This window comes from Simochromis diagramma, unplaced genomic scaffold (genome assembly GCF_900408965.1).
Source record: "Simochromis diagramma unplaced genomic scaffold, fSimDia1.1 OVJJ01000205.1, whole genome shotgun sequence".
Classification (NCBI taxonomy): Eukaryota; Metazoa; Chordata; class Actinopteri; order Cichliformes; family Cichlidae; genus Simochromis; species Simochromis diagramma.
In genome coordinates this window covers 10,935,072-10,949,617 of record NW_024386782.1, presented here as the reverse complement: position 1 = coordinate 10,949,617, position 14,546 = coordinate 10,935,072, and the positions used below count along the sequence as shown (strand labels likewise).

The window sequence follows — 14,546 nt, the reverse complement described above, 5'->3', positions numbered from 1 at the left end:
GCAGGAATTTAGTGCCTCTGCAGGCAGGGATGACTCAACTGTTGGATTAATGACTGACTACTAAAGTACCACTAAAGTCCTCAGTGGGAGAGAGGAGTCACATCTCTCGCTCTCAAACACACACAGCATAATGTCTTATTTAGTTACAACTAAAACCCCACAGCGGACGGTGAGTCAGATGCAGAATGACCGTTAATACCCTCATTAGTCAGGTTTTCACAAGAGCCAACAGTGCTGAAGGGCTTTTTAAAAAAAATTTTAACCACTCCTCCAAAGAAAAATTTGTGATTCCCGTAATATTAAACTAGCCCCATAGATGCTTTCTCAATTGAATTCACATATCTGATCTTGTGTTGCAAGCCTACAGTGTGCATGGCTCTGCAAGTGCAGTCAGACTAATGTTGATAGCTGTCAAATCCTGTGCAAACACACTCATTATGTGGGACCATTGATACATATGTTTAGTAAATTTAGTACAAGGATCTTTGGAAGGGAAGTTATTTAATTTTTTTTAAAAGGTACTTTGTGTAATATTTGTGTTTATTGGCTTTTAGCCCCACGTTTGCCATCATTAGTAACAGATGTAAGTAACTCCGAGTCTGTTTTGCTGAAGATCACTGCAGATGATCTGACCTAAGCTTCCTTGCCTTTCCTTTATACACTTACTGGCCACTTGTTAGGCACTACATGCTAGTACTAGGACACTCTTTTGATTTCAGAATTGCATTAGTTATTTGTGGCACAGATTCAACAAGGTCCTGGAAAAATGCCTCAGTGATTTCCATATCGTCATGATAGGATCACACAGCTGTGGTAGATTTATCAGCTGCCCATCCATCATGTGACTCTCTTGTTCACTACATCTCTTGACTTGAGTACAGTGAGCTTGCTATCATGTTCAAGAAACCAAAGTTTATTTGTGCTTTATGGCATGGATGTTATTGCTGTCAGAAGCAGCAATTAGAAAATGCATACACTCTGGTCACAAAGGGATGGACATACTAAGCAGGTAAGCAGTGGCATATTAGCACTGCTCAGTTTTAGCATCAACAAGCCATTCTCTGCGAAATCTACAGATGCTTGTGTGAGAAATCCCAGAAGGTCAGCAGTTTGTGAAATACTCAGATCAGCCAGTCGGGCACCAAAAACCATGTCACATTCAAAAACTTCTACATCAACTTTCTTACCCGTTCTGATGCTCAGTATGGACTTCGAAAAGACGTCTTGACCATGTCTGCATCCCCAAATGCATTGTTTTGCTGCCATGCGATAGGCTGATCACATATCTGCATTAAAGATCAGCTGAACAGGCGCACCTAAAGTATATGTCATAATTTTAAAACCTCCCAAAAACCCAAAACTAGCTGCTAAACTTGGCGCTTTGCTTGTTTTGCTTGAAACGTTCTAGTTTTCCGAACTATCCTGTTAAATCAGCAGATTAATACACAGTCAACCATTTCTCCAGACCTACATCCACAACATTCTGACAGGTGGAGCTTAATGTATGAGAGGAAGCTCTGCTGGATTCCTTTCACACCGTTTAAGCGATTTCCAGGTCAAACAATCTCACATGTGCAGAATGTTTTGAGCTAACACACCTCAACCATGTGGAAACTATAGAGAAGGAAAGGGAAGAGAAATTACAGAGAGGCTGAGGCAGAACAAGCATGGAGACTGTAAGAACAGATGGTTGGTTGTGTGGAGGGATGCACACAACAAGAACTGGTTCAATGAAGTGAATGAAGTGGGAAATTAAACGGACGCCAGTCAATGAAGAAATTCAGGAGGTCGCACACACCGATTCATTTTTCTTTCACTAACGTTCCACAGAAACTGAAAAGAACCAACTGCAAAAGATACTACAGGTGTGAAATGTTAATGTGTACAAATGTAACACGAATACGAACATTTAATATCCAAAAGACGCTTCATAACCTGTATGTACAGTACGTGTAAGCTGTGACTACTCTGTGGGTGATACTGCTGTTGAAAACAGTCAGGTAGCTACAGGTGGGAAACAGGAATCCATACTCTGGCATTTACTCTGCTTACTACCTCAGGCAAAAAATAATTTTGTGTGGGTGTGTGACATGCGAGCGTATAAATGATCAGAGGTGCTTTCAGTGTTGGAAGTCTTTCAGTATAAGCTGTAAATGTTTAGCTGTGGGCTCAATAGGTTTCCATAACACTGTGACAATGTGTGACTGTTTTCTCTCCATCAATGTCCGCCTCGAGGTTGTGTTATGCGTTCATATAAGCATTTCTGAGTTTATGAAATAAGACAGAATGTGTGTGTGTATATATGTTAGTGTGTGCCTCAAGAGTTTCTCTGTGCAGAGAAGCATGCGAGCAGCTGCTCTGGCCCCCCTCTTATTGGCCAGAATTTACTGTGTCTTTGGCTCCATGAAGTATTTACGAGCTCCCAAAACACCCGCTCTCACACATACATGCATTTTAGGAGTTCGAAACAAAAACCTACCTAGAACACTCTTCCTGTAACAAAAATCCCACACAGCCACCACACAACCTTCGCCCTAAAACACACCGACTCTGATTAGAAACTTAAACATCTGCTTTGCCAGAGCTAAGAACCTACAGATGTACAGAACACGTCACCATCAGGCAAACCTCCAAAGTCTGATCCACGCATGGAGGAATAAGAACCTGCACGAGAACACGTGCCGCACATGCTCAGCAACTTATAAAGTGAACACTGATTTGCTTTGGTTAACAAACCGTGCTGTGGACAGCTGTCATTCCACTAATACAGAAGAATCAGGAGCCTTTAAGAAGACAGAAACCCCTTTGAAGTGAACAAAAACAAAGACTCAACAGTGAAATGATTGAATGAAAGTGGATAACCAATCAGAAATGAGTAGATTTTCACATATATGTATAATTTCTAATGGCTCATTTGGACATATAAATAAGCAATGTGTGGTTAGACTTACTTCCTCATAATGGATTTCCTGATTGATAGTCCGTCCTCAAGATCGGCCTCATTGGCCATGAAGAGCAGCCTCTTTCCTGACTGATCAACACCAACAAAGTCTCTCTGCTCAGCTGGGGAAAAATACACAACATATACTATTAATACAAAAAAAAAAAAATTGCCCAGTTAAACCACTGCAGGGAAAAGAAAAAAAATTATAGATTAAATAAACAGCAGATGCAAAATGGTCTCATTTTCTAAGATTTATTTTCATTTTACCTGTCTTTTTCTTGCCCTTCTGGCCTGGGACGGTCTCTGTGAATTCGTGGGCTTTGCTCATTAGCATGGCCATTGTCGCGTTGTGCGCCCGGAACAGATCGACCACCTCGTGAAGTGCTACGTCTGTTATCAAGTCACAACTCAACACCAGGATGTCGGTCTTAAGAGAAAGATTTGAAAGAAAAATCACAGTGATCTATTCATGCTGATGTATTTACTTGACAGCGCAACGGTAAGACACAACAGAATGTCTAACATAATGAACCTGACGTGGTTTGGTGGGACTAGGATTACTTTACTAAGCATAAAGAGGCTTTTGACAGGAGCTTGCAGGCACACACACAAAACCCTGAAACAGACCCAGAAATGGCTGAAATACAGTTGGCAGGGTGAAGCATTTAGACTATTGTATACATAAACTTTATTTCTGCACAAGTGTTTGTTGGCCCTTTGTTAAAGTGACTTAAACTCTGATTACAGAGAGTAGTGAGTAATGATTTCTGCTGTTATTCACCATCTCTGTTTGAGAATATACAATTTCTCTTCTGATTTTGTTGTTTGACATTGTGTTTTAATATGAAAGCAATATAAGTTGCCTTGTTATCCTATAGGTTATAGCTTATAAAGGTAAAAAAATTATACTTGAGTAGCTCAGTTAAACGGTAAATTTAAAAAAAAAAAAAAGTAAACTAAAAAGCACAGATCTAAATAAAACAGGAAGGAACCTGAATCAAAAGGGAATAAAGGTATTGTGGTATAAGGTGGTGAAGAGTTTCTGCATCTGTCTTCATGGAAACAAAGCTGAACCAGATGTCAGACAAAAAGTTCAGCTGCTGATCTAGTAAAAAGCGCAGAGGTGGTGCGAAGAAATTACTCAGCAACTTTTGACAACAAAAGTTATCTCCAGACACTTTATGCTGTAAGCCAAGAACCCTACAACAGTGAGTTACACAAATCCCAGAGTACCTGTTTTTTCTTTGCTCCCTTCCCTTCTCCATTCATTCAGGTCTGAGAGACAGAATCCATAAACAGTGAGTGTAACTATATTTTTCTGCTGTTTCTCTTTGTGCAGACCGTCAGCTTGCTTGGATCTAAGCAGACAATTCAATTCATAAACACGTGGTTTTCATCAAATTACTTTGGTATTAATTTGTGATACTTCTAAGATTTCTGAAGTCTTTAAAACCTTGCTCTATTTTTCACCTAAAAGCCCACAGCAGATCGAAACGACAAAAAAGTCTCAACAGCTGATTAAACTACAGATGTTAAAAACAGGAACTGTAACAAAAAAACCCCGCCTCAGTCTGTATTGTGATTATATACACTGAACAATATTTCTGGCATAACAAATTAATGCTTTCTATCAGGTCTTTAACATTGCTGGTAATAAGTTACACTATGTCACAGTCTATACATTTTAATAAAATGTTATGCAACAAGCCTACTGCTCTTCCAGTAAGCCATTTATGCTAGTTTTACTCTCTCTAATTACTGCAAATGAGTAGTTTTACATCAACAGATGCAGCTACTTCTGTTTAAAAGCTTTGAATTTGTATAAAAGAGAAATTACATGTGATTGGGACATTTGTTTAAATCTTTTGCAATCTCACAATTTTCTATTTTTTGTTTGAAGTGCTTGAAAACGCCTGACAAATTAGACATCTGTCCTGTTTAGTTTTCAGTGTGTGTACGCAGTTATCTCTCTGAAAAACCTGCCTTAAATAAAGGAAGATTAACTCCACCCTGTGTTTACATCCACATGTTAAGTCTTGCCCATATTTGAGTCTTTTTTTTTTTAATCATGCTGCACTCACTGCATTCAGTGACACAATATCACATAACTCCCTTATTCTTCTCCATTTTACCCTGGCTGGCTGGTTTTAAGTACATTTCTGTGAACTGATCCACATAAAACACTGCTCTAACGTTACACACAGGCAGAGAAAACCAGCCAGTGTTCAACAAAATGCACTTGAGCTTAAAACAGAGCCCACATTTTTTTTTGAGAAAAGTCTTATTTAGAAGATGACTATCTTAAACTAGTATCAGTATCCCTACTATCTAACCACATGTAAATCAATACACGTTTGGAAACACAAATAAATATGCAGCTGTGAATTCCAGTTGACGTATCACTTGCTCTTATGGCGAGAGCAAAAGCAGTACCTGTCATTTGAACTGTTCTCCACTGTCTGAATGTGTGTTTGCATGTGGGTGCAGCCGCATGTGTCTGTGTGCGGTATCTATCTGTCTGTCAAGAGATGAAGGCTGTCAGCATAGGGACTAATCCCACCATTAGCACCAGCAGCCTTAACGACAGAGACATTATTGCTCCGTTTGTGAAGGAGAACACAGAGTGAGAGAGAGGGGATAAGGAAGAAAAACACATGAGCAAAGAATCCACAGACTGTCAAACAAAAGAAAGAAAAGGAAAGATTACAGTGAAGTTTTTAAAAAAAAAAAAGTATTTATATAAAATAAATGTAATATATTATCTGGTTTAAAAAAGGATCAAAGTATGTAGAGTATGAGATCAAGGGTCAAGTTGACCTAGATTTACATGCAACTCTAATCTTGACCTGGCGACAGGAAGCTGCCACAGTAAAATTGAAGGTGCCTGCAAGAGATCTCCTGACTCCTGAGACTCTGAGACCTTTCAGCTCTCTCCTCGCTCTATCACAGACTGATAAGCTCGCACACATGTTCAGAAACAGAGCACTCTCACACAGCCACACACATTAAATGGACAAAGGCGTGCTTGCTTCATTCACACATGCACGCACGCAGGCGTACACTCAGAGGCGACAGCCGAGTGGAGTCAGCTGGAGAGGCAAAGACACTTTGGCCTTTCAACAGCCAGGATCACTGGACAGGTCAGGACCACACACACTGGTGCACAAGCAATCGCACACAGATGCGGATTTGTCCTAGTGGTAACTGACTTCAATCCAAAACTAGTGCTTGCACAATCCTGACCCGTTTCAAGGACACTTTCTTTGTTGTATGAGGTATGAATCCACCAGTAAAGGCTGACATTCACAACTCTGTTATTTACAAGTTATAAAATTCAGCAATGTCACGTACATAAAGAAATCTATGATGTATATAATAAACAAAGAAAGTATGAAACAGAGATTCAGGCTTCATCCAATTCCCATGAGAAGACAGCAGCAGGGAGAATTTCATGGTTTGATTCAGGAGTTGAAGCTCTATCATGACTGCTTTTGTAAATATTTCACCTTTTTCAAAGAACCGATTTGCCCAGAGCAGCGTTTAGCTGCGTGTCGGAGGTAAAATAATATTATTTTACTATTTCCATATAATTGTATATTCAGTACCAGTGAATGTTTTGAGCTACAGTGCACTTGTTGGTATACTGAAGTATACTTTATGGTATACTGCAGTATGAAAACTGACAATACTTTCGCTCAGCTGCATGCATGCATGCATGCATGCATGCATGCACGCCAGTCAGACTTTTTACCACACTTCCAATAAAAACAGTCTATTTGTTCAATCTCTTTTATATTTTGATTCCTCAAAGGATTTTTGAAGCTAATAACTTGAAATGACTCAGCTGTGTGACACTGGTCATCAAGTCAGTGTAGGTTTGAAGGATACACAAGCTTTGACTAATGTGTTCATCATAAAAAAAATTAAAAAAAAACAAACCACTGAATATTTTCCATCTCACCCTGGGAAAAAAGTAATGTGGGTCACTTTTAACATGTACAAGTCTTGCCTGGTCTTCTTAAGATTATGAAGTTTCAACATTGCAGTTCAGTGAAAAGACAGAGAAAATGCACATGGAGTAAGGGTGTGGAGCAAGACTGTTGAAAGAGGGAAAGAAATAAAAAAAAAAGACACATCTAAGCATGTTTGCTGTGTCGCTTTCATGAAAAGCCTCAGTCCCATCTCTCACTCCTCTCTTTCTTCACCTTTTGTGTCAAGTCTTACAGGCTGACTAACAGATGTGGACCAAAGGTGAAGCCTTGAATCACAAACTCCAATGTATATATAGCTGTTTTAGTTCATACGCGCTCATTATACCAGGTGATTAAGCCTCAACGATAATAAAAATGTCAAAGAGGCTTTTGGCGTACAAAGCAAAACGTGCATGCAAAGTACTCCTTTCACTAGTTTGGCTTATTGTGAAAGAACTCAGCATTAATCAGCATATCCGTCCACTTTTGTGTAACCTCACTGTTTGCAGAGTGAACAAAATAAAAAATGCTCCCTGTAATCTCTCCTTTCAGTGTTCGAGAGAAATGGCCGACTGTGCTCACCCAGAGCACACACCGATTCCTGTAACTATTTTGTTTGATCGGTTACACCAAATCCCCTCATGGAAGGGTGTTTGCATCAAGATGTGTGAGTGTCTACACTGTGCGCAGGCTTCGGTTTGACAGATTGAGTGATCTCTGTGCGGGGATTTGGCAGGCCATGGTTACAGTTCCTCACTCATCACCTTGCAGTGTGTGAGTGTTTGTAACTCAATGCCTCTCATCCAGCTGGCTGCTCAAAGGATTAGAAACTCAACGATTCTCAATGAGAGCATGCTGAAGCTAGTTCTGCCTAAGTGTGTGAATATTTGTACATGTGGTAATTCCAAGCATCTATTAAAAGGACTAATCTAGCTAAGAAAATAACTAGAATCTGTACACCAATTCAAAGGGGAAAGAAGAAAAACGATTAAAGCCATTTGACCAAAAGAACTAAAAGACTGATCATGTTGTAAAGAATGAACGTCAGAAGGACATTTTTATCTTCGATTGTACAGACAGGCACAAAATAAAGAAAAAACCCCTGAAAGCTTTATCATTACAGTGAGAGCATTTAGTGCCTTTGCTACACTGTGAGGAGTATTTTGCTGGCAACTTGAATGCAAAGCTGTTTTCAATGATCAGCTTTATCCATGATTTAACATTTCTGTCTTGAGAAGAGCCACTCTCTTTTCAGGACAATAACACCCAAAGAATCACATGGAATCACTAGATTTTTAACCCATTTGAATATCTATGCAACATGTCAAGTGTGGCCGACCAAAAAGATTACTGTATTTTCCACATTATAAGGTGCACTTAAAATCTTTTAATTTTCTCAAAAATCGACAGTGCGCCCTATAATAATAGTTAAAAACTGTCTAAATTCTTTCATCTTTAATAAAATGATCAGCGTTGCTGCTTTACCAGGTGTAACAATTAAATTTAACATGCAGGCATCCGTGAAAACAGAATTTATTAAATTTAACAGAGTTAGAAGCTAGCAGGAAGTTAGCTTGCTAGTTTCCACCTAAACATGATATAGCATGTTCTGATTGAGAGATTTCTGAAAAAATTAAAACACACAGCTCTGCTATCACTCCCAACATAAATGAAGACAGAAAACTAAACAGCAGTGTCTTTTATAGGGTTACTGAAGTTGGACTAGCTGGTATATAATGATGTGCTACGTGATTGCTAGCAACACAGCTATGTTAGCATAACATAAACACAGTGAAGCTGCAGGATGAACGCTAACTTTTTTCCACTCGATAAAAGTTAACGTGAGGGTTCCCGATAGTTAGGGATAAATGCAATCGCATGGCAGGATGCTGTAAACGGACCAAACGTCAGTCAGGAGGTACGAGGTTAGTCATTAATATACTGCAACAACATGGGAATAGAGCAGCTGCAAGAGAATTGAACATTAATGAATCAATGTTATGGAAGTGGAGGAAGCAAGAAGAATGAGTTGATGTTTGACCTATCTGACTATTTTGTTTCGATTAATGCGCCTTATAATCCGGTACGCTTGATGTATGAAAACAGACCTGTGCATCGACATTGTGCCTTATTATCCAGTGCGCTTTATGGTCCGAAAAATACGGTAATTGTAGTGATTGAGGCTCTAAAACTTACATCAGATTGTGATAGAGATTTCAAGATGATTGTTTGTGACCTGACCTGGGACAAAGTTAAAGAAGCTACAACTCACATTGTAACTGAAACTATAGCCTGCTAGGGTTATCAAAATACTAGAATTTCAAACTTACCGAAATGCAGTGTAAAAAAAAAAAAAAAGCACAGGGGGAAAAATATTAGAACAATACAAACTTTACCAACTTAATAACACATGGCTAATATAGGAACTGTGAGGAACTGCTTATAGTTAAATGACTAACGTTAATGTGTGTGTCAGTCAGGCTAACGTTTATGAGTATGTAATACTTTACTCTTTGTAAAAACTTGTTCAGTCTTGGGGTGCTGGTATAACTCATTGGGTTGAACAGTCAAACCAAATGCCTAAAGGCTTCTGCAGAGTCCACCCTGTGCCATTTCCTGCATGTCCATGCTTTCTCCCTCCTTTCCTTACTACTCTAGTCTCCTGTCACGAAAAAAGGCTAAAAAAACCCCCTAAATTAATCTAAATAAAGTTGTCCAGTGTTGCTAATGTCAAATATTTCAGCTGCTAGTGAGGAGAGGTGCTGGGTGAAGTGTGTCAACTAGAGGAGGCAAAGACTGCACTGGTGGTAATGATACTGATACAAATGAGTAATTTGATAGTAATTTTTAGTATCTGAGAATCTATTTTTTTGACAACCCTACTACGCCCTACATCTACTTATCATCCAGTAGGAATGTAGCATGTAATGATGCTTAGTGTTGGGAATGGAAATTCCTGGAAATATTAGGATCCTGTGGTTTTTCTTCCTTTTGAGATTAAGGGTGGGCGATATTGTTTCAGATTGTTCCTCTTTTCTGTATGTTGATAATTAAGTGGTTCTGGTATTGTGAAATTAGTTGACTCTTCTAATAATCTAGCTTTTTACTACAAGCTACACTCGTATGCCTTTCTAAGTATCAAGTAAACACATTCATCCACCTGCACATACACACTCTTTGGGAATTTGCCAAAAAGGAGGAGCGAGGGATCAAACCCCTGACCAGAATCACAATCCAGATCAAGAGTTGTGATTGTGCCAGAAAAAAAAAGTCATGATCTTCTGGCCAATCACCTACCAACACTTGGTTCAGATCATAATATAATTTAAAAAATATACCAACAAAAACTCGTCTTGATTAAATAAAGATGTGACTGGATGCAAAAGTTAATTTTGTATGACAAAATGTTTGGACTGTATTTCTGTAACTGCCAAAAATGTGTCTTTTCTTGTAAATGTTTGAGTCAGACAATACCGTAGATCAGCACTATTTACCTTGCTGATTTCATATAGCATTACTGTAAATATGTATTGGCTGAAAGCCTGAAAACAACCATAAAACCTTACATTATTGACATACGCATGAATCACAATGAGTTAATTACTCAAAAGCATTCATAGTATCACCTTCATTTAAGATTTGATGAGTCTGAATTAATTGTGATTCTTAAAACTGACATTTCTAACTAAGCCAGTGGTATACAATTCTTTGATAGTAAAACAATAAACAAGAGAAATTGCTTTTGAAACACATCAACGGTCAACCCTAACCCCAAACTAACCCTAAACTCATATAAACATGTCTTCATGGACACAAGGGGCCAGTCAGTACAATGGCATATACATAGGGTCACCATACACCCTTACATACCCAAACACAAATGTTGCACAGATGTGCATGACTGCTGCATGAGAATAAATGGTGCACTGGGTAAACTGGCAGCACAGGGAGTTTGAGTCTTAACCATGACCTCATCTGTTTAGAGTGAATCGGATGAAGGGAGGGATGGAGGGATCAGCAGGCAGGATATAGAGGGGGGTATGGAAATTGCAGTTGGGGGTCATGGATACCAAGACAGCATATGTACACGTGTGTGCCTGTGAATGTTTGTGTGTATTTTAAAAATGTGCAATGAGGCACCTCGGCGGCCTTGGCCATTCAAAGGAGGAAAAGGCATCGATCGGTGGTCAGCCCAGCAGTGTGAACGTTAGGGCTGCCACAAACGGTTATTTTGATAGTCGACTAGTCACCGATTATTTTTGCGATTAGTCGACTAATCAGATCATACATTCATTGGACGTGCAACGTACAGCTTATTGCACCAGCATGCATGTGCTCTTATGTAACTATCATTAGCTTACAGCTTTAAGTGTGTAAGGTCTGTGCTAACTGAAAATAAAGACAAGATGATAGTTTATTACATTTTAATGAAATTTGCAGATTGTTTTGGTGAAGTTTAATAAATTCAGCCGTCTGCTCCTTGCTATCTAAAATATAACAGGACACCGGAGTGTATTCTCGAACATCTCACACTTCTGATAATCAGCTGTCTGCTTGACGTTTATTCAGCTGTGTAAAAACTGTGACTTTAATCTCAGCCAAACCGATTTACTCAGGAACAAATAAAATACTGAAAAAAGCCAAACAATAACAGTTTTAAGTTATCTAAGTGACTTATATATCATGTTTAACCTGAGTAGCGAAAGACGGCGGTGGGTTTGAAAACGATTTGCCAGGACTCCGGTGTTCTCACCGGCTCTAGTGAGCCTTGAACCCCGGCTAACTATCGAGCTGGTGAGTAACAGACGTCTCCAAAAACGTCGGAGCACTTTTGAAAATATGTGGTGTCTTGATAAACTGAGCAGATATTTGAAGTTTACATGGCTACACGTTTATTTTGTGACCCAGAAAGAATAATAAGAGTAATATTAAAACCAACTAGCTGCCGTCATTATTGGAAACTGAGCTGGGATGCGCTATGAATTCTGGGACAAAGGTTCTTCTTTTTCGGGGTTTAACGGCAGCTGACATCCTTGTGAATGCAGTGCTGCCATCTTCTGTTTCAGTCCGTTATTACACTCTTAAATCCTGCTACTTATTCCTGCTACTTTTGGGATGTTACAAAGCTTCAAATGACGCGTCGACGATTTTGATAGTCGACTAATCGTGGCAGCCCTAGTGAACGTCCACCTAAACTTCCCCCGCAATCTTTGTCAGTTTTTTACCTTACCTAAAACCTTTCTGCAATTCTTTGTATGACCGTTACATTAAACAGAATTAAAAAAAAAAAAAAAAACAACTCCCTACAAAACACTGTCAATCAGAGCAATGGAGAATGGTATTAGAGAGCAGAACATGCAACATGCAGTGTCTGTGGATCCAACATGCAACTCTTTAATAAATATAAAGCACTGCATAATAAAGCAAAACTCAAACCAATGCTTCCTGCAAATAAACAATTTAATCATAATATTTTGTTTAAAAAAAAAAACACTGCAAACAGTATCCTAAATTTTTGTAGACACTGGAACAAGTGTTAGAATAGTCACAGTCATGCAGGACTAGAAACTGGAAACTAGTAACCAGTTGCTAGGGAAAAATAGTTTATTCTTCCACCATTTGGGAAATGGTTGCTAGAGGTTGCTGGGAGTCGCTTGCAAATGGGTGCTATACCAGGTTCCGCAGTTGCCCATAATTTCAGACAACGACTTGTCTGCAAACACTAGCCCTGTAGTTGCAGAGTGATAATGAAACTGTGAAAAATATGATGGAAATGTAAGCTATTCACCTTCAAAGTAATGTATAAATGTTGTGCCTTATCACTGCAAACAAAACATTTTAAAAAGGTGCAACTTTTATTTTGAAGGTGAATGTTCTTTCCAGTTCAAGTCAGTCTCCGGACCCGTGTGACTGAGGCCTTTAGTGTAACCCTTTCATTAATTCAGTCTGATCTAATTCATGCTTGTATTTTCCATACATAGCAAATAAAGGTCCAAGAAATTCAGAGTAAATATGCCCCCCCCCCACACACACACACACACAAATACATACGCACCTTGATCTTTGGCTGGATGTGTCTGAGAGCATCAGCGGTACCCATGTCGCCATCTTCCTGGATAGAAACCACATCCAGTTTCATCTTCACATCCTTTATTTTAAGGTCTGTGCTCATCGCCTTCTGGACCTCTTTGGTAGTGATCACTATCACCTCTGAAAACACAGTTCACAAAAGTATCCCTTTGATTATCTTACCTTCATAAAAAAAGGAGACAAGCCACAGCAGATGCTTACATGGCTATAATATGTTGTGAGCTTCAAATAAGCCACTTTTCTGTTTTTTATAAAGTTGGTAGGAACAGTACTAGACCACTTTACGAATCTAAAATGTTGTAGAATCAGTCTAGTTTAATTAGCCTTGTCTGCATTAAATGGTTTACACCGGGCATTTGCTCACTCTAGCTGTGTCAGCCTAGTAAAACCTAATTGCACAGATTTGGCTAGGAAAATGCACACTGTAAACTGCTGGCCACACAGAATGATTATGTATAGAAAGCAACTTTTATTTAACCTAGCACAGGCTTTTGTAATGAACAGCATATTGCCAAAAATAAATAAATAAATACTTTATAAGGTCAGGCTTTCTGAGCCCCACTGCATGCTGCTGCACAAGAGTCAGAAAACTTGACTATAAAAAAAAAGTCAGGAAATGCACACCTGACGTGCTGACAATGTGTTGACAAGCTGATGGAAGTACAACTAAAACAGACCAGAGCAAAATCTGACTCAGTGTAAAATATTTGTAATGTTGTTAACTGAGGATTTCAGTGCCAAACAAAAGCGAAACTTTCACTGACCTTAAAGAGAATAAAGCATTACAACTGGCTTCGCTTTTACATATTTAGATTTTGAAAAGCATAACACATTTAAAGTAACTTGTTGTTTCTTTTAGGTATTTTGAATGTTTTAACAATGGTGAAAAACATCTAACCAGTTTTAACTCCCCAGAATTTAGAGTCCAAGTAGTTGGTCAACAACTACTTGTGTAGGATAGATCTTGCTTAAAGTCTAGTATTGCATATTATTGCTTATCCCCCAAAACAGATAATTTATTAAACACACAGCTATAGTTTGCACTTCCCTGGATTCTGCCTGGCTTTAACACTCCAAATGATGAACCAGCAATGAAAGAAATATCATTTTTTAAGTCACAGTTGACATGATTGTAATCATAAAACCATTTTTATGACCTCCTCTGACATTCTCTCTTCATTATGTCACTGCACAAATAACTCTCTCCCTTTAAGAGTGCTCACAGTTTCTACATCAGTTTTTGTATCTGTAATTTAATCCTGACAGTACTAACATTAAAAAAAGGAGTCCTCAGTTATAATAGGAGGTGAAACTACTTTTCTTATAGGTCTGAGTTTCCACTTTTTGTTCCAGACTTTCCATGTGGGCCACATAAACTTACTGGCAGGATTTTTGCTTCTTTACATTTTATGTGGAAACCAAGAATGACTTAGCCCTAACTTTAAGACTTCTCCTCCGCTACCACTTACACAAAGCTTACATGCAACAAATACAGTTGATGTGAGCTGTACGCTACAATATCAGACCTGATTTTATAACTT

At 38.7% G+C, this 14,546-nt stretch overlaps 1 protein-coding gene across 1 annotated transcript in view; it reads right to left on the bottom strand.

Moving 5' to 3' along the window:
• eif2b3 (eukaryotic translation initiation factor 2B, subunit 3 gamma) overlaps positions 1 to 14,546 on the bottom strand; it is a 35,348-nt gene that overhangs the window by 17,752 nt on the left and 3,050 nt on the right. The window contains exons 3-5 of the mRNA XM_040021773.1: positions 12,971 to 13,125; positions 3,212 to 3,371; positions 2,952 to 3,063 (exon numbers count right to left, since the gene is read on the bottom strand). Of these exons, the coding sequence (XP_039877707.1) occupies positions 2,952 to 3,063; positions 3,212 to 3,371; positions 12,971 to 13,125 (427 nt within the window). The remainder of the gene's footprint in view (positions 1 to 2,951; positions 3,064 to 3,211; positions 3,372 to 12,970; positions 13,126 to 14,546) is intronic.